This window comes from Camellia sinensis, chromosome 4, assembly GCF_055761805.1.
Source record: "Camellia sinensis isolate YWXY chromosome 4, ASM5576180v1, whole genome shotgun sequence".
Lineage (NCBI taxonomy): Eukaryota > Viridiplantae > Streptophyta > Magnoliopsida > Ericales > Theaceae > Camellia > Camellia sinensis.
Window position 1 is genome coordinate 194,627,848 of NC_138964.1, and position 19,629 is coordinate 194,647,476.

At 30.3% G+C, this 19,629-nt stretch overlaps 1 protein-coding gene across 1 annotated transcript; it reads left to right on the top strand.

Moving 5' to 3' along the window:
* The first annotated feature begins 270 nt into the window (after positions 1 to 270).
* LOC114260486 (uncharacterized) lies at positions 271 to 1,978 on the top strand. Its single transcript, XM_028200631.2, has one exon. The coding sequence runs from the start codon at positions 387 to 389 to the stop codon at positions 1,758 to 1,760; it is 1,374 nt and encodes a 457-aa protein (XP_028056432.2). The 5' UTR covers positions 271 to 386; the 3' UTR covers positions 1,761 to 1,978.
* The last annotated feature ends 17,651 nt before the right edge of the window (positions 1,979 to 19,629 follow it).

Below are 19,629 nucleotides of genomic sequence, written 5' to 3' on the forward strand. Positions count from 1 at the left end.
CCTAAACGTTCGCTAGCTAGAAGTGTACTAGTGTCATGGTTATAATGGCAAGAGCCTTTTATTTTAATTTTTTTTATTAAAAAAAACCTATGACACCGGTTTTAAACAAATGTTATTTTAGAAATTAAAAAATTAATGATTTATTAAAGTGGCAATATTGGACATGAAGACAATGTAAAGAAATTTTTTCTTTTTCTTTTCTTTTCTTTTCTAATCTTTTATTTTTCTTTTCAAATTTAAATATCTTAACTAAACACAATGTTAAGAAATTAAGGAGTGTTTTAGAAAGATAATTAAAAATTATTTTTTAATTTTTTTTTATAAAAGAGAAAAGTAAATTAAAAATTGAGTAGTGAATTTTAATCCAATCCCTAAAATAGTAAATAATGAAAACTTTGAGTATCTTCTGCTTCTGCTATAAATACCCAACGTTTGTCTACAAGCCAAAAACCCTCTCTCTCTACTTTCCCTTATTTCACTTCCACGCCTCTCTCACCAAACTACATTTTTTCGGCGACGAATTTCCGGCGAAACATTCCCAATCGAAGTATCCATTTATCACTATGGTCGACGTGGACCGGAGAATGACCGGTCTGAACCCGGCCCATATCGCCGGCCTCCGCCGCCTCTCCGCTCGAGCCGCCGCCGCCCCACCACCTTCTTCAACCCTTCCGGTCCGAACCGGCCGCCTCTCCTTCACTTCTCTCGCCGACAAAGTCATCACCCACCTCAAAAACTCCGGAATCCAAGTCCAAACAGGCTTGTCCGACGCCGAGTTCGCCCGAGCCGAGGCCGAGTTCGGCTTCCCTTTCCCACCCGACCTCAAAGCGGTTCTCTCCGCCGGTTTACCAGTCGGCCCCGGCTTCCCCGACTGGCGCTCCGGCGGCTCCGCTCGGCTCCATCTCCGCGCCTCCATAAACCTCCCTATCGCCGCAATCTCATTCCACATCGCGCGCAATGCGCTGTGGTCGAAGTCTTGGGGTCCAAGACCATCCGACCCGGAAAAGGCCCTCAAAATCGCTCGAAACTCCATTAAAAAAGCTCCACTTTTGATACCCATTTTCAACCATTGCTACATTCCTTGCAATCCTTCACTAGCTGGAAATCCCATCTTCTTCGTTGACGAGACCCGAATTTTCTGCTGTGGTTTCGATCTCTCTGATTTCTTCGATCGCGAATCTTCCTTGTTTCAGAGCTTAGACCCACAAGTCCTCTCCAAACAACAATCCGTCAGAGAAAAATCTGCCGGGTCGTCATCGAATTTCTCTCGTAGAAGCCTTGATACCAATACGGGTCATAGAACACCCAGATGGGTCGAGTTTTGGAGCGATGCCGCCGTGGATCGGCGGCGGAGGAACTCGAACTCCTCGTCTTCTTCGTCCTCGTCTCCAGAACGGTACATCGACATGCCCAGATCAGAAATGCCAAAATGGGTCGAAGACTATATCGGGCAAATTGGGTCGGTGTTGAGAGAAAGCGGGTGGGAGGAATCGGACGTCGCAGAGATCGTACACGTGTCGGCCTCCGGGTTCTTTGAAGGTGAGATGGTTCTTCTAGACAACCAATCGGTTCTCGATGCTCTGCTCCTGAAAACGGATCGGTTCTCGGATTCGCTCCGGAAGGCCGGGTGGAGCTCTGAAGAGGTTTCGGATGCGTTGGGGTTTGATTTTCGACTGGAGAAGGAGAGGAAACCGGTGAAGAAGCTGTCGCCGGAGCTCGTTGAACGAATCGGAAAACTGGCTGAGTCGGTTTCGCGGTAGTCATGATGGGTTTTACCGGCAACCGGCTAACATGGAGATACTTTTGATTTTTTTTGTTTGTTTGTTTTTTTAATTTTCGAGGTCTCGGGCTTGGGAAAATTGGGAAGAAAAAAAAAGAATTGGGAAATGCGCAGTTGTTGCACTATGAAATGTGTATATATATATAAAGGATTAAAGAGTGCAAAAATACATATTTCTACCTCGTATTCATATTGAAATAAGGTAGCCGACATGAAATATTGTTGTTTGTTAATTTTGTTTTTTATATTATGGTAGGAGAAGCTATTGGTTGGGCCTGAGGCATTGTTAAGTGGTGCTTCATGTATGTTTTGTATTGGTGGAGATGATAAGGTTTAAGATTTTATATTGGGTAATTGAAAATATAAAAGAGCATGAATTTTGTGAATGGTCACTGGACGTGTTTCTGAATCAATTAATAATTTTTGTTATGGTACAACTTGTAGAATTGTAAAACTAATTAAGTTATTTTAGTTTGAATTGGTGTTTGACTCGTTAAATTTTGTTAGGTTTTCAAGTCAATTTAAAATATATCTCTTGGTAAGTTTATTTAAATTTTTAAAAATTAAATTTTTTAATTTGATTTGTGTGCTTATGATATTGTTGTAAATCAGTTCATTACTTAAATAAACAAATCTTTAACATATTTTTCAAATTTATTGCATTTTCCGGTTAAATTTAAACAAAATATCATACTAGAATCGACTTATTTACCATCCTACCAATTTGTACATTCGTTAATACTAATGTATTTGTTAATATTAATGTGTGGGTGTGCCCTTGGGATTATTTTATAGTTTAAATTCTTTAATTAGGGATATTTAGTCCCTATTTGGCATTGGTTTTTTTGAGTTGAGATTTTTTTAATTTGGGATTAAGAAGTTCGTTTGGTTTGATTTTTTTGATTTTTTTGACTTATTATGAGAAAAAAAAATGAAACGATTTTAGTTTAAATGTGAAATTTTATCTTATTAACTTATTTAGGTCTCGTTTGGAGAGTGGCTATTTTAGTCAAAAAGTCAACTAAAATAGTCACATTATCTCTCTACTTTTCTGCACATTTTTTCGTAAAAAGTCAAAAAATTACTAAAATAACCTATTTCCAAACGAGGTCTTAATCTATTTTGTTTTTTGTATTTTTTTAACCTAACTAAGTTAGCTAAACGAAGGCTTATCTCTTTCAAACTTTTAATAATGGAAGAAGTTTATAATATATATATTTTTTTTGTAACTAAGATCCTTCAACCACATCTTTATCATATCCACTCTCTCATTCTCTCTCCTCCATTTTTCCTCTCTATTTTCCTTCCGCTTCGACTCTTCGAGGATGACTCTCCATTTTCAGGAGAAGTGATTATTGTGCAAAGGTAAGAAGAGAGAAGGGCAATACGGCGATGCGCCTCCATATTTCAACAGGAAATGGAATCCTTTTTATAATATGGGTTGTTTGGTGGTGCAGACTTGCAGTGGGTCACCATATGATATGAATTGAATTCAAAGATAGCCTCGAAGCTTTTTTAACTCTCTCTCTCTATGTGGTTCGGTTATGGAGAAAAATGGTTGATTGCTTTTGCAGACGGTAGCAATGTAGTTGGGTTGAGGTTTAGGTCATTGTCGTACATGGATTTCTTGGCGGAATCAAAGAGGATGGCCTAAGCGACGATGGCGGTGAAGTGGATTTTTTTGTGATTCAGTCAAAACATAGAGAAAATTGTTAAAAAAACAGAAGAACTTGTGAGCAAAGCAAAGAGTTTTCAAAACACAGATAAATTTGTTTGAAATTTCTCTATTTAAAATTTTTTGTTTTTTTGAAATTTTAAAATTTCTCTAAATTAAAATTTCTCTGAAAAAATATTGAGAGACCTAATCACTGTGAAAATATTATATGTGCTTTATCTTATAAAATCTGAATAACAAGGACCTTAAAAAAAAATTCTCCTTTAATCATCTAGTTTTAAAAAATTTGTAATGCTATTTATATTCACATTATTTTTTAAATGTATTCTTATATATATATATATATATACACAATAAAAATCATGAATAAATAAACATAAAATTCTCTTCATTTTTAATAATATAAATCAATTATCTTAAAAATTACATAAACTCTTTATTTTTAGATGAAAAAAATCACATATACTTAAGATTTCTGTTTGTTTTGATTTTTCAAAAATAATTTTTAAGTGAATTTTTATTTATTTTTATTATACATTTTCACACGTTAGTCAATTATTTTATTTTATTTTTTAGGTTTACATAATCAAAGATATTTTTTAAAAGTAAAAATAATTAATTAAAATATGAAACAAGTAATCTAATAGATTTTTTTTTAGTAATTTTTTTTATATTTGAATTAATTTTTAATTTTTTTAAAAATATCTAAATTAGTTATCTCTAAATTTTTTTAATTTAATTAAATAAAAATAATAATAAGAGCATGTTAGAATTTATTTAAAAACAAGTTTTTAGAAAATCAAATGACGCAAACACATCTTTACGAGCAAGGATCCTCTAGAGTGATTTTTTCCTAAAGTTTCCTAAAGTGCTACAGTGTATGGTTGAGATTTACTGGCAAGTTACATCAATTTTTCTGATGTGACTTGCCAATAAATCTCAACCATACACTATAGCACTTTAAGAAACTTTAGGGAAATTTCACTCTAGAGGATCCTTGGTGCATCTTTACAAGCATAAAAATAAAAATAAAAGAAAAAGTAAAAAATTATTAATGTATTGTTGAGATTTCCAATGGAATATGGGTTTTGGGGGTGAACTGGCACAGATTTCCAATTTTGCAGCGCACGTGTGCAACTTTTTTTTCGAAATAGAAAGACGTTGTTGTTATTGGGTCCCACGTCCGAACCTCATAGCAGCTTTGATTTGGGAATCAAATCAAAATCAAACCCACCCAAATCAAAAAAAAACCAAAAACAAAAAAAAAACAAAAATCTATACTACCAGATTAAGAGATTGTTTGGAATAACCTAAATAAATATATTTTTTATTTTTTTACGAAAAATGTGTAAAAAAATAGAGAGATGATGTGATAAAAAAAAAGATAAAAAGATAAATTATTTTGAACTTCCCAAACTTAACCTAATTTACTTAAAAAAATCGTGAATAAGGGATTTTATGATAGATATTAATTTATATATTATGAGATTTATGTGTAAAATAAATTTAAATTATAAGATAAAAAAAATTAAATAATTTTTGAGTTGATAAGAGTAAGTTCATAATATTACTAATATATATATATTAGGAAAATGATTGGTGGCCCTAAAAAAGTTGCCCCTAATACCCTTAATTTCCATTTTTGAAAACTGTTTTTTTTTTTACTTTCTTTTTCCTTTTTTTTTTTTTTTTTTTTTTACCTTAAATGAAAATACGGGGCATTCGAGCCCCCTGTTTTCGGGCCCTGAATCACGGCTGTATATATTATTATAGCCTAGGTCTCTTAGCTTTGGCACCTTAGGAAAAAATTATTAATTAGTTTAAGGACACACGTGGTCATATTTTCGGCTAAGCATAAATTTTCATGTCTTTATATTTTTTTAAAAAAAATTATTATAAATTTTAAATAATTTATCAAAATTTTCAAATGCCCAATAAAAAATCTCTCTCAATCAGAACGTATATAAGACAGCCGGTATCCAGGACTCACCAATAACTTCTCCGCGTTAGGTGTGTCGCATCATCGTTTTCGAGGTGAGTTTCTATCCTCACCACACCAGCCCAATTAAAAGACCCACTGTCCACAGCCGTATTTTTGGGTCGATCTCTGTGTTTGGTTCATAGGAAAATACTTTTGCTTTTCTTTTCTTTTACTTTTTTTTTTTTTTTCTGCGAAAAAATCTGGTGATTGTGATAAGACGGTACAGGCACGGGTACATGGGGAGAGTTTTTTTTTTGCATAACAAGTGTGTGAGAGAGAGGATAGCAATTTTCGTTGGAATTTGGAAAAGGATGAGAGAGAATCATGGAGAGAGGAAGCTCTGATATGGAAGAAATTTTTCTCAACGTTTGGCTTTTGAGAGACAGAACAACAAGATATTCTGTTTATGGGTGTGATTTAGAAATTTTTTTTTTTTTTGAATGTTGTGCGCTCTAGGTGCAATCTAATCCCATTTCTCTATCATTTCTTTTGAAATATTCTTATCATTTTGAAGTATGTGAATTTTTTAAAAAATAATAAATTTTTTATATAGAGATTTGAAAAGGAAGGCTTTAAATAATTTTAAATAAAGAAATAAATAAATTTGAGGATGAGAGGTGTTGTAATATTTTTATTTGTCTAATGTGTTTAGCAAACCAAACACATCTTTCTTTTCGGTGTACCAAAAAAAAACGAAAAAACCAACACCTCCAGACCTATTAACCCTGAGCCCAAATCTAACCAAATCCACTAGATTGCAGAGGTTCAACGCCGAACATCTCCGTTCCGATTAAGGAAAAATGTTTGGTAGCTCGAAAATAGTTGGCTCGAATTGGCTCGAAATCCAAAACGACGTCGTTTTGGATTCTTTTACCGGTAAGATATATGAAAGAGAATTTTCATTAAATATCCCTCTCGTAAAACGAAACTATCGTTCCAAAACGACGTCGTGTTAATTTCGAACCAAATTCAAACTCAAAAATTTCGAGCTACGTAGCATAATCGCCGATTAAGTAATACATCGAGTAGATATCATCGATAGCAACAGTAGACATTTATGTCGAGTAACTAAGTGGGCCTATGCTGTCTCTTTTTGAAGGTTATAATAAGAACTTGGGCTATGACATTGTGATGATGATGGCAAGCAAGTCAAATTACTTAAGAAATTTCTATACCATCTCTATAAAAGGAAGGTAACTTAAAAAAAAAAAAAAAAAAGTATGCAATATCACTAAAGTTTTCTCTACTCTTTGAAAACCTAAATCACTTTCTCAACTAGTGGCTAACTTAACCGTCGGAGTGTTAATTCTGACACTCTTAATTGAAGTATTTCTTATTTCAAACATCAGAGGGAATATCAAATAAAGGTCTATTTAGGACAAAGTAATATTATAAAAATACCCCTCACATCTAATAATTAGAATTTTAACAAAATTTTCATTAATTTGTGATTATGTTGAAATATGTAGGGCTCGATTTGAGTCCACATGACCTGTAACAGAAGATGAGAGAGTGCACCTTGTGTGAGCATGGGTGTTATGTATGTCAAAACTCCTTCGATGCTTAAATTAACATACTAATTTTGATGGTCTTATTTGAGAGCATATCTAATCCACCTTCTATATTCTCAAATATGAAGGATCTTCACCTACAATTCGTCCATTAAATCCATCTCTATTTAGGAGAAAGATGGGTTGATCCTTGGAAAGGAGTATAAAAAATAGAAAATGACCTCCATAATAAATATTTTTCATTGTTTTAAAATACCGACTTTATTCTCAAGTTTTTTTTCTTTCAAATTTATATACTGCCAAACATAATCATACAAAAGTTAATAATACAATAATATTAATAATTACTTAAAAGAAAAATCTCAACCGAATTACTGTAGCAGATTTGGGCTCATAGGCTGTAGCTTAATTATTTATTCAATTTGAAATATTTTTTAAATGCTATTATTGTACAGTTTGTAAATAATTAAATAATTTTTACGCAAACATAGAAAGGGGTCTTTTGGGAAGTAGGTTATAATCTACTTCCCAGATTATAACTCACTTCTCTCTCTCACAAAAAACTGATTATAATTAACTTTTAATCAGTTTTTAACCAAAAAGTTGATTATAATCATCTTCTCAAAATAGCCTTGTGTACTCTTTTTTCTTGGGAATTGAGATACTTTGCGCAATATTTTGTAAAATAAGTGTTCAATTAGTCATACGATTGCTTAGACCATCTCTAACGCTTCACCAAGCCTGTCATCAAATTTGAAATTTGGTAAAAAAAGCACTGTTTGGAGTTCCAACGGTTTCACCAAATTGATATCAAATCGAGAATTCACCAAACATTTCACCAAAGTGAGGACAAGCTCCGCATTTCACCAAAACACTGTGCATGACCGTTGGGGGAGACGAACCGGTCGACCAGCCGGTTGACCAGCCGGTTGACCACCAAAAGGTTCAAACAGTTCCAAAAAAAAGTTCAAACAATTTAAAAAAAAAAAAATTTCCTTACCGGTCGACCAGCCGGTTGACCACCACAGGGTTCAAACAGTTCAAAAAAATTGGTTCAAACAGTTCACAAAAAAAAAAAATCCTCTTACCGGTCGACCAACCGGTTGTCCCCGGAGCAAATTTGATAAAAAGTGAAGCGTTGGAGCCAGTGGTATCAAATTGAGGAAAGCATCCTTTTTTTCATCAAATTTGATGACAAAAGAAGTTCAGGGTTGGAGATGCTCTTAGCTGACAATTTAGTTTAAGTATTTAATTGAGAGAGGATCCGTACAATTTGGGAGGGGGATAGTTGATGAAAATCTCAAAAAAATTATCAAAATTTTTATTAAATATTTTATATAAATGTCGGACCCACATCATGTGAGTCTCATGTGAGTCTCACACTCATGTGAAATATTTAGTAGAAATTTTAATAAAACTTTTGAGGTCTCTAGCCTTACTCGATAATTGGTTTTATCTAAATAAGTACATTTATTTAAATCATTTCAAATAATTTCATAATATTTGTGGTGTTGTGTGTGAGCCCCGGCAAACTAGTTGAGATAGGTTGTGGTTAAGTTTGTGCAAAAAATCATTTAATTCGCACTGATTCATACCAATTTTTCCACTAACCGTAGATTAAATTTTGAAATTTATAATCCATTTTCAAAATTGCTCTACTCTATTATAATTACTACATATATATATTTTTTAATTTCTAATGAAATATCAAAGTAAAAATAGTGCGAGAGATTTTTATTTTTTTTTAAAGATTTGTATGAGAGAGATTTAATATGCGAAATTTGTTATAAAAAATATTATGTAAAATTAGTTTGTCTTATATAAATATTATGCAAAGTGTTATATATTATGCAAATGCTTGATAATTATTTAAGAATATTTTTTAATTAACTAACAAATTGATAACAAATTGAAACCGTCTCAAACTGCAATTTTATTATTTGCCAATCCGATATTCACTATTTGATTTATAATTTTATTTTCAAACTATCCGAACTGAACCACACCACATGCACCACTAGTTTTGTTGGTTCCCCACAATTTTTGGAATTCTAAATTTTTTTAATAATATGTGAAAAATTAAACCTATCTTGTTAAATAAGTTGTTATATAATTTTTCTATTGTATAAATATTTTGAATGCTTAAAAATTATAATTAAGAATGAAGAGATGAAATTCTTTTATCCATACATATTTAGTGATTTCAAAAAAAAAAAAAAAATTACTATAACTTCTCAATTTTTTTGTCAAATAAATTACTAGTATAATTTTAAATTGCAACAAGACACCATATTAGTCAACTTTTTCTAAACAGAGTTAAATAGATAAATAAACATTATCCATCTTTTTTGTTAATTAGTTTATTTATTTTAGTTCAATGCTTCAAATGGAGTGTTAAAAGAAAAAACGGTGGTGCTACATGTACCAATTAGTATACTAACTAGTGTATCAACACTAGTTATGATATTATTATTGATTCCACTCATTAATCACATTACAAATTTTAAAAACTTCTTAAATTATACTACATTATCAATTGATACACTAGTTAGTACACCAATTAATACATATAGTATTATTCAAGAAAAAATACTTGAAATGGTACACCTATCAAGTTGGTGGAAAATTAACTGTCCTATACATATAAGGATAAAAATGAGGCAGAGTAAAGGGCTTAGTTCACCGAACCCAGGTCAGATGATTTATGGGGAGTTTATTCAAGATGGTAAATGAATGGTCATTGAATTTCCTTCTTCCCCACAATGTTTTTATTATTTTATTATTTAAATGCAAGTTGATGAGAGGTTTCTCAATATAAGATTGGAAAAAGGTTAGGCTTCTAGAACTTGAAGGCTCTTTGAGGTCGTCGTGGGGTCTCATTTAGATGATCTCAAGCAATGGGTCTACTAATATTGGTAAATGTATACAAGTATATTCAAATGTGTTAAAAATATATAAATAAATAAAGTAATTTTTGAAATGTGTAAAATTATTTAAAAATTCTAGTTTTTAAATTTTTTTTGTTTGGTTTATCGACAACCCAATAGATTGTTATTAGAATGAATGGTCATTTTAGTATATATACTTTCAAAAGGGTGTATTATATATACAAGTTAAGATTTTAATTATTACAAATGTTATAATTAAATAATTTTTAGTTAAAATTAAAAAAATAAATTATAATCAAACATCACATAATATCTTTTTGAATGATAACAAAAATATTAATCACAATAAGCTATAACTGACAACGCAATCCGTCATAACTGAATTATAACTAAAACCATAATAAATTATAACTAAATAACATAAATGTCAAAACTAAGATATATAGAAAAATGATAGAGCCCCAAATGTTTTACCAAATGTCTCAGTTAGGTATGGAACCCACACCATGTGGGTGCCATGTGAATCATACACTCATTTGAGACATTTGGTAAAATATTTTAAGTATTTAGCATTACTCAGATATACACCTCATATACGCACATGGGCAGAGGCAGCATAGGGCCAAGGCGGTCACGTGTCCCCTCAGTTTTGAATTTTTTTTTATTTTTTTGGTTTTTGCCATGTATAAAATGTATTCTCTTTGTTTTTTTTCTTAACATATTCTTTGACTAAGGATTTATTATATTGTTCACATCAAGTAGTTATTTGATACTTTGAAAACACTATGTGGTATTATTTATCCAGTAGTTTTAATCAATAGTATAGCGAAAAATATTATAAATTAGATATAATGAACTTATTATTTTCAAGAAGTTAACATACCACTTAGTGTGATTTGTGATTTTCTATACTTTGAGCATCACGTAGGTAACGTCATATGGTACTTTAAGACTATTTAATAATTTTCATTCAAAACACATCATTTACAAACAATGTCATCTCTTTAATATTTTTCTGTCAAATAAAAATTAAATAGATTTTATAATTATTTGTGCTATAAATGATGTATTTTTTTTTTTAAATTAGGAATTTTGATCCATAATTTTTTGCACTAAAATTGCAAATTTACATCATCATCCCACATTGAGCTATTCCACACTATTATAGAATTTTGATTTGTTCTTATTAATAATGAATATGTAAATTTTTATGTTTAAATTTATCTCATAAAATTATGATTATCTTAATATTGCTCATGATTTTTTTTAAATAAAAATTATAATTAATAAGTACACCTCTAACCTAATTTCCTGGCTCCGCCACTGTATACTCGAGAAGGGATAATTATTCAGTAATCTCAGAATATAAACATGTGATATTTTATATTATTATGATTGGTGAAAAAAGTGGATAAATGTGATATTGTATTGGATAATTAAAAATTCCCAAGAGTAGTGGTGTAGGCTTGAGACTTAAAAATTTACTCCTCTCTAGGTCTCAAATTTAAAACATCTTAGGTGCTATCAATCCTTGTGTTGGGCCAGTTTATACAGAGTTTTGCTCTGGCTTTAAATGGGTCCCCGCTAATGAACGATGGGATTGGTCCCCCAGAAATTAGTCGATGTGCGCACAAACTGACCCGAGCATCCTAAATTATCAAAAAAAAAATTAAATAATTAAAAAATATAAAAATATATATTAAATAATAATTGATAAAAAAATATAAACACTTAATATTTTAAAAATATTTAATAATTTTTCCCCGAGAAGGGAGGGTGTGTTATAGCATTTTTGTATAGAATTTCCAGACGAATGAGACTCTCAAATCAGATTTTCTAGGAAAAGGTCCACCAACAACAGTCTTATTTAATGACCAAAATGCCCTCATAAAAATGCACTATTACAAATTTCTCTGTTACCTCACTTCTATTGACCACCATTAGAGAAACCACACGTTGTTTGGTTTGAGTTTTCTGAATTAAATTTTTTGAAAATTAAATTTTTTGATTTTTGTATTCTTTTATTTTTAGTGAATATTTTTTAATTTTTTTTTACTTTTTTAGATGCACCTAGTTAGATGCATCTAAAAAGTAAAAATTTGTGAAAAAATATTTTTAAAAATTAATAAATACATAGAAATACAAAAAAATGTACTAAATTCTTGTATTTTTTTATATTTTTGGTATTTAGTGAATTTTTAAAAGATTTTTTTTACAATTTTTTAACTTTTTAGGTATATTTATGTTAGGTGTGTCTAAAAAGTAAAAACAATTGCTTAAAATATTAAAAAAAATCAGTAAAAACAAAAAAACACGAAAAATAAGAAAATAAAATTTTCTGAAAAGTATTATCTGAAATATGAAAACAAGCAAGCATAAAAGTGGATCATAGGTCGGAACTTAAGGAAGTAGGGACAACTTTTTTTTTTAATTTTTTTTAAGGGGGGAGGGGCAACTCTTTGACTTCCTATTGAAACGCAAGTTTTTTGAAACAATTATTTTTTTACAAATGTTTCTCATGTCCAGATCTTGAAAAGTTACATGAGATTAAAATTAAAGTAAAAAATGGCTCAAAATTGAAGAACAATCTCAAAGTTAATTTGAAGTTTGAATGCCACAATTACAAATTTTCTTCATACGGCAACTCAATTTTATTTTTTGTTTTTTTGATTTGTAATAGAGAAATTCCTCAGTTGATAAATTGCTTAAACCTAAGTTTAAACAATGAATAAATAAATTTCTTTATTACTAAATAGATAAATGGAAGAATTAAATGCAGGTGGGAGAAGGGAAAAAAATTACTTACACATAGGGGTGCAAGTATGTTTGTAGTGGAGTGCAAATAAAAGGTTGTAAGGATGTAAGTGTCACTTGCAGCCCTCCATGTATGGGTTATTTTTTTCTCATTCTCTCCCCTACTTGTAGTTCTCGTTAAATAAATTTTATCCAAACCTATTCACATACAACTTTAAGGCCATGTTTGTTTGGGTGGACATGAGCTTGGGATTGGACTAATAGTCCAATAAAATTATTAATCCGATGTTTGGTTAAACAATTGAAGTACGGATTAATTATTTTAAACTTGACTATTAGTTAAGATAAGATACATAATCCAACGGATTCGTAGTCTTAAGACTATTAGTCATGGGAATGTTAATCCAGTCCGTCCAAACAAACATGGCCTAAATGTCAAATAACCCCTGAGAAAATGCATGAGACCCCCACGACCCCCACTGTTTTTTGATTGGTCCATAACTTTTTGTTTTGTTTTTTTTTTTTTTTCTTCTACCACTTGGAGTCCCCCACATGGAGGTGGCGGTGCTGGGGTCGCCCCCACTGGAGTCCCAGCATGATTATAACCCCTCAGGTGGTAGGGACAATTTATTACAAAAAGCAATCATATTTAAAACATGGATTAATTTCATGTCGTAAATAAATTGTTTTGAAAGACCTTAATGCATTAAATAATTTACAAAAGTAATCAACTATGGCAAGAGACCTTATGCTAATTTTCTTTTTTACACAAATAATAAAATTTGAACTTATACTCCATAGCGCATGATAATCACCGAACGCAATTAGACTAAAGTTTTTTTCTTTTCGTTCCCCTTTTTTGTTTGGGTTTTTTATTTTTAAAATTAATATTGTTATGTAATTCATCAAGATGCCTTCTAACTCAAAATAAAATAAAATAAAATAAAAATAAATAAAGCCTCAGTCAAATTAATCAATGTGATGGTATGAAGTAATAATTCATCCATCATGTTTTATTTCACATATGGCGCAGTGATTGAGGGCCCGACGTTTCGGGGCTCGAATGCCCCGAAATTCCGTTTAAGGTAAAAAAAAAAAAAAAAAAAAAAGGAAAAAAGAAAGAAAAAAAAAACAGTTTCCAAAATTAGAAATTAGGGGCATTAGGGGCAAATTTTTTAGGGCCACCAATCATTTTTGTTCACATATGTAAGTAAAAAAAGTCACATGCATTTGCTAACTTTAATAATTCATGCATCTAACTTTCTTTCACTTTTCTTTTAAGGGAAGTATTTGCTAACTTTACACACCTACTCTACCATCTTCCAAAGCTTCATTAGTAAACAGGATCCAAGGAACGGCTCAAGTTCTATACCCACCCATAACAAAAGCCACAAAAGTTGTGAAAGAGAGAGGAGGGCCCACTAGAAAAGCCAGCATCCAATTACAAAAACTCTTTTAATTGAAGCAAATAAATTTAGTTTTACAAATTTGATATAATTATATTAAATTTTCTAAAAATTTTAATTCACAAAATATTTAACTCTTTTTTTTTTATTAGAAATTCATTAGTAATATAAGTAAAAAAAAAAAAATGTTGTAATCACATTTATACTGAAATATATATTTTATCTTATTTATTTTTTGTATTTTAACATTATCTGCATTGGTTCCAGTAACTTTAGCTTTACTAAAAAGAATATATCGGTATAATTATGCCAAAATTATGAACTTGTATTTTTTCTAAACTTTAAGAAGGGAGGTTAGTATAATTTACCCTTTAATTAAGGCTGTGTACATCAATCCTTTCTCAAACCCCCTTTTATTATATATTTTTCATTTATTATTTTAGAGTAAATCTGGGGGAGAAAATTTTAAATTTTGCTTTATATGTTAATTAACTTGATATACATTGTTGGGTTAATTTTCTAATAGGTTAAAATTTTGAAATAATTGATTACTTAACAATATACTTGATATTTTTAACTAAAATGATGCAAAAATAATCAAAGATCTCACGGCCGCGTTGATCTCACTGGTGTCAGCAAGAGAGGTTAGAATTATTGGAACAACATGATCTTCTGCTATGGGCCATACAAGAAAAGCCTGTTAGGATGACAACAAATTGAACAGAGATAAAAAATGACACCACAAAAAAATAAAAACAAAAACAAATTAAGTTAATATTAAAATAATTCTTATACAAATTCTAATAACAATCAGTATGTTTGGTTTCAATTTTCTGAATTCAATTTTTTGAAAATTGAGTTTTTTATTTTTTATATATTTTTTTTAATTTTTAGTGAATATTTTTAAAATTTGAAGTAATTTTTTATATTTTTTTAGATACACCCCACTTAGATGTATCCAAAACGTAAAATATTTTAAAAATTAATAAATACACAAGAATACAAAAAATATACTGAATTTTCATATATTTTTTTATATTTTTGGTATTTAGTAAATTTTTTTACAGTTTTTTTCACAAATATTATACTTTCTAAGTATATTCATGTTAGATATATCTAAAAAAAATTTAAAAAAATGTTTAAAATATTAAAAAATTCAGTAAAAAATAAATAAATAAATTTCTAAAAACTGAATTTCAAAAATCCAAACCAAATAAGTTGAATACAATTCAAAAAGACACTACATGAATAAGAACACAATTATCTTCTTTTTTTTCTCTCTCTCTTTTTTTTTTTTTTTTTTAAGTACAATTATTGTAAATACAGTAAAGAACGAATCTAATAAAAGTAGCATAATTTGCTTCTAGAGCGAATTCTGGGGCGACACCCGATCCCTTCAATCATTTGTCAAAATGCTGGCTTTTGGGAATCCTATATTTTTATAATATTTATATATAACTATTATATTTGTGATTTCTGTAATTTATTTTTTTTTATCAATTTGATCATTTTAATTTTAATTATATCAAATTTTTTTCTTAACATATCAATTTAATCTAATTCATAACATCTACTAAGAATATAAATTAATTACAAAATAGTTCATTAAAATTGGAAACCAATGAGAGTGAATTGACTAATGTGTGTCTTGATTTCTTCTAAATTTTTTAAAAAATATTATCAATTGGACAAATTAGCGCAATATAAAAAATTTAAAAGTAAAATTAACACAATTCAAATTGTTATAAGAGACAAACTACTGATTAGTCAAAAATATTTTAATCAAACTATTTTACATTTTAGATCTACTTAATCTAGATATTTAAAAAGTACAAAAATTGTCAAATTTTTTTTAAAAATTCAATACATTTTCTTATTTATTGATTTTATTTTTTAAATAAATTTAGATTAGGTACATCTAAAAAATAAATTTTTTTTGACTTAAATATAAAAAATAAAAATAAAAAACTAATCAGAAATATGAAAAATAAAAAAAATTCAAAAACTCAACTACTTAAAAAATTCAAAACTAAAAGAGTGACTAGTAAATAGAACCGACCATTGATTACGAGCTAAGGGCATCCACAATGGAATAGCTAAAAAAGTGTGTTAAAGTGTGTGTTAGAGCATCTCCAGTAGTATAGTCATTTTGTGCTTTCAGCCATAGAAGCGAGCTTGGAAGGTTAAAAGATGGCTCCAGCAGACTCGCTCAAGCATCACTAAGATGGTTGTGAGCTACAGTACCTCGCCAGGACAAGTGAGATACTGTTCATGGACCTTCTAATTTTTTATTTGTTTTTGGCGGTAAATTTTTTTCCTTATTTTGGCACTAAAAGTTGTATCAGTACCTCCCCAACAAATCCATAGAGAAAGCATTCCAAATCTCACAAACTCTCTCATCCTCTCTATCTTTTTCTCAAACTTTTTGCTCAAGGGAGGTAATAAATTTTGTCATTTATGTTTGTTTGTCTATGTATTTGTATTGCACACCATATATTTGTTGTAATTTCTATTAGAATATAGATTGTAAATTGTACCCAGTTTATGCTTTCTGTTTGTTTTGTTTCATATGCTTTCATATAGATTGTCATTTTTGTTTGTTTCATATGCTTTCTATTGACATAAATTCCATAGACAAAACACTTTAAACATAAATTCTCTTATATTTGGTGCATGTGCAACCTAAATTCTCTTATGTCATGAATTCCACATGACATAAATTCTCTTAAGCATAAATTCACTTTAAATGCTTTCCATAGACAGAACACTTTAAACATAAATTCCATATGTTTGGTGCATGTGCAACCTAAAATGTCCTTAATTTGTTTTTCTATATGCTGATAAAAAAATATTAGGCAATCTGAGGAAACAAATTCATATATTTAGACAAATTTTAATGAATAAACCTGACTGGACTTCGAAATGAGCTAAATTAATGATAGTTGAGTGTAATTGAACAATTTGCAGGTTGATTGCTATTATTAAACAAAAAAACCTGCTTCAGTTATACATCAGCATCAGCATCAGCATCAGCATCAGCATCAGCATCACCAACTCTTAGCCACAAACTTTAGGCAAAACCCAAAAGCAAGCAATTACCAAATTAGTACTACCACCTTAGAAAGAGTGTTAGATAATGAAAACATGGTACAAAATAGAAGTGGAGATGAAACACCTCCACCTCAACAGAACAGAGACCCAAATTACACACTCAAAACTATGTTTCCTAAAGCAAGTAGTCTAAAACTTAGTTGTCTAATCTGATGCTGTTTGTGTTGTGTTGTTCTGCTGCTCTTTGTGCTATGTTGCTGCCTTTTTTGGCCTGTTTTCTAATCTGTTTTTGTTACTATTTTGCAGCTGTTTTTGGGCTATTTTGCCGCTGTTTAATGTAAGTACTAAGTGTTACTTGTTCTTAGCTTTTGAATCCAAAAGTAGGTTGTGGTTGAGATGGGGCAACAACTAGTACTAATTGATTAATTGTGGTTTAGCTTGAGCATTGATGAATGATCATCAAAGATGATATTGGAGAGGAGTGATGTGTTTAAGCTTGAGGTGTAGTTTGGTGGTTAGGCAGAATCATAATGAAATGGATTGATGTATATATGTAAAAGATTTATAGTTTTAGGATGCCAATGCAGGGTTGATGTATAAATATAAAATTATACTAATACAACCCTTATATTCCAATTGATGTTGATTTATTTGTGTGCCCAAGAAAGGTAAACCACATTGCCCAACACCTTGACCTTCCTTCTGTCAAGGCAGATAGTAATCTAGCTCCGCTCTTAATTATCAATATTCAGGTTTTATTTTCACATCTCTTGTTCATTTATGTATTTTCTATTTACACTAGTTACTTTGCACATGTATGCCATGTTGTTCTGGTGGAATATAGATATTAAACTTCATTAGTTTAAATTCAAAGTTTGGCTACTGAGCAGTTTCTCATCATTTATTTATTGGCTTATTGTATTTTGTCGCAGTTGCCTAATTATCCTGCTCCAATGTTCCTTGGTGATAGTGATGGCGAGGGCTTGAGCCTTGTCCTCTATTTCAAACTTTCTGAAAGTTTTGAGATAGACATCTCTCCCCAATTTCTGGACGGCAACAAGGTAATTTACTTTGAATATCTCTTCCTAGACTGGTAGCCTAATACTTGCATTTTCCCTTTGCTGGAGTGGAATCTTATTATAAATTTTGATAAGATAAAACACTTAGCGATTTACTTGTCATTAGAAAAAAATAATAATAATAAGATGATACACTTGGTCTTACTCCTGTCCTCTTGACCTGTGGTACCTTATCTGTTGTTTCCTTCTACTGTAAATCAAACTACAAGTTAATGGGTAGGATGCCTCCAATATTGTTGGATCAAGTGAGCATATATTAAATTGGAAAAAATTGTGTTCACCGGAATAAAGTGCGTAATGCTTTGGCTCAGTTTATAAATGAACTTTTCAACTGTTGCCCAATTTCTTGATTCTTCTAATGCAACTGCAGCTATTGCATTTAATGTTCAGTTGATCACTTTTTCAAGTCAGTATAAATATTGTTTCAGTTGGTTAAAATATGTTGGCTTGTGCGATAGAGATAGATTGGTTAAAAAATGCCAGTTCTTTCACGCCTCCAACACAATTTTGGTTTAGTATAATTTTGGTATTAGTATAATTTTGGTTTCCTAAATTGGAATGGAATGAAGCCATGAAAGAATCAAATTCATGTTTCTGGTGTATATTTGGTCAAATTGAAGGGTATTTTTAAACTATCACATAACAGTAATAACACTTCAGTAGTTATTTCTGATAAGTAACATTTATGGTGCATGATGAAACATAACTTTTAACATGAATTAATCTCAACATTTATAAAGATGGATTGAAGTTAAACCTTGAAAGCATTGTGAGAACTAACTGTAAATCTGTTGACTGGAGAGAATCAAATAGTTTGACCATTGTAAATCCGTTGACTGGAGTGGAAATTTGAATTGGAATATAATGTTGCCCAAGAATGAGTGGAAATTTGAAGGAAAATACATGTAAACTTGGCAAAATAGTGAAGTGTAAATCTGCTACATGTTTTTGAACTGATTTTGCTGCTGTTTTGTTGCTATTTTTGTGGTGTTTTTGCTACTATTTTGTTGGTATTTTTGCTGCTATTTTGTGCTGTATTTTCTCTACATTGCTAATTATATATATATATATATATATATATATATATATAAGGCATATAATTAAAGTGAAAACCATATAATTAAAAGGCATATAGAATTAAAATGATAACCATATAATTAAAAGGCATATAGAATTATAAAATTACACATAAATTAAAAGCATATACTGATTACATTCAAAACTAATAGCATACTACATAAAATGAAACTTCAAATTTAAAACTTTTGCAACTCGCTGTGTAATTGCCACAAGTGTTCGACAAGGTCCGATTGGAGATGAGAATGTGTTTGCCTGTCTCTAATGTTATGATGACATTAAATGAATTCCATAAGTTCAGTAGTTCTCTCCTGTAACACTGTTACATGGGGACTGTCATCGATTTGATCATAATTGAAGTGTTTTACTCCATTGTCATCCCGCTCATCCTCAATGATCATATTATGTAGAATTATGCACGCCTTCA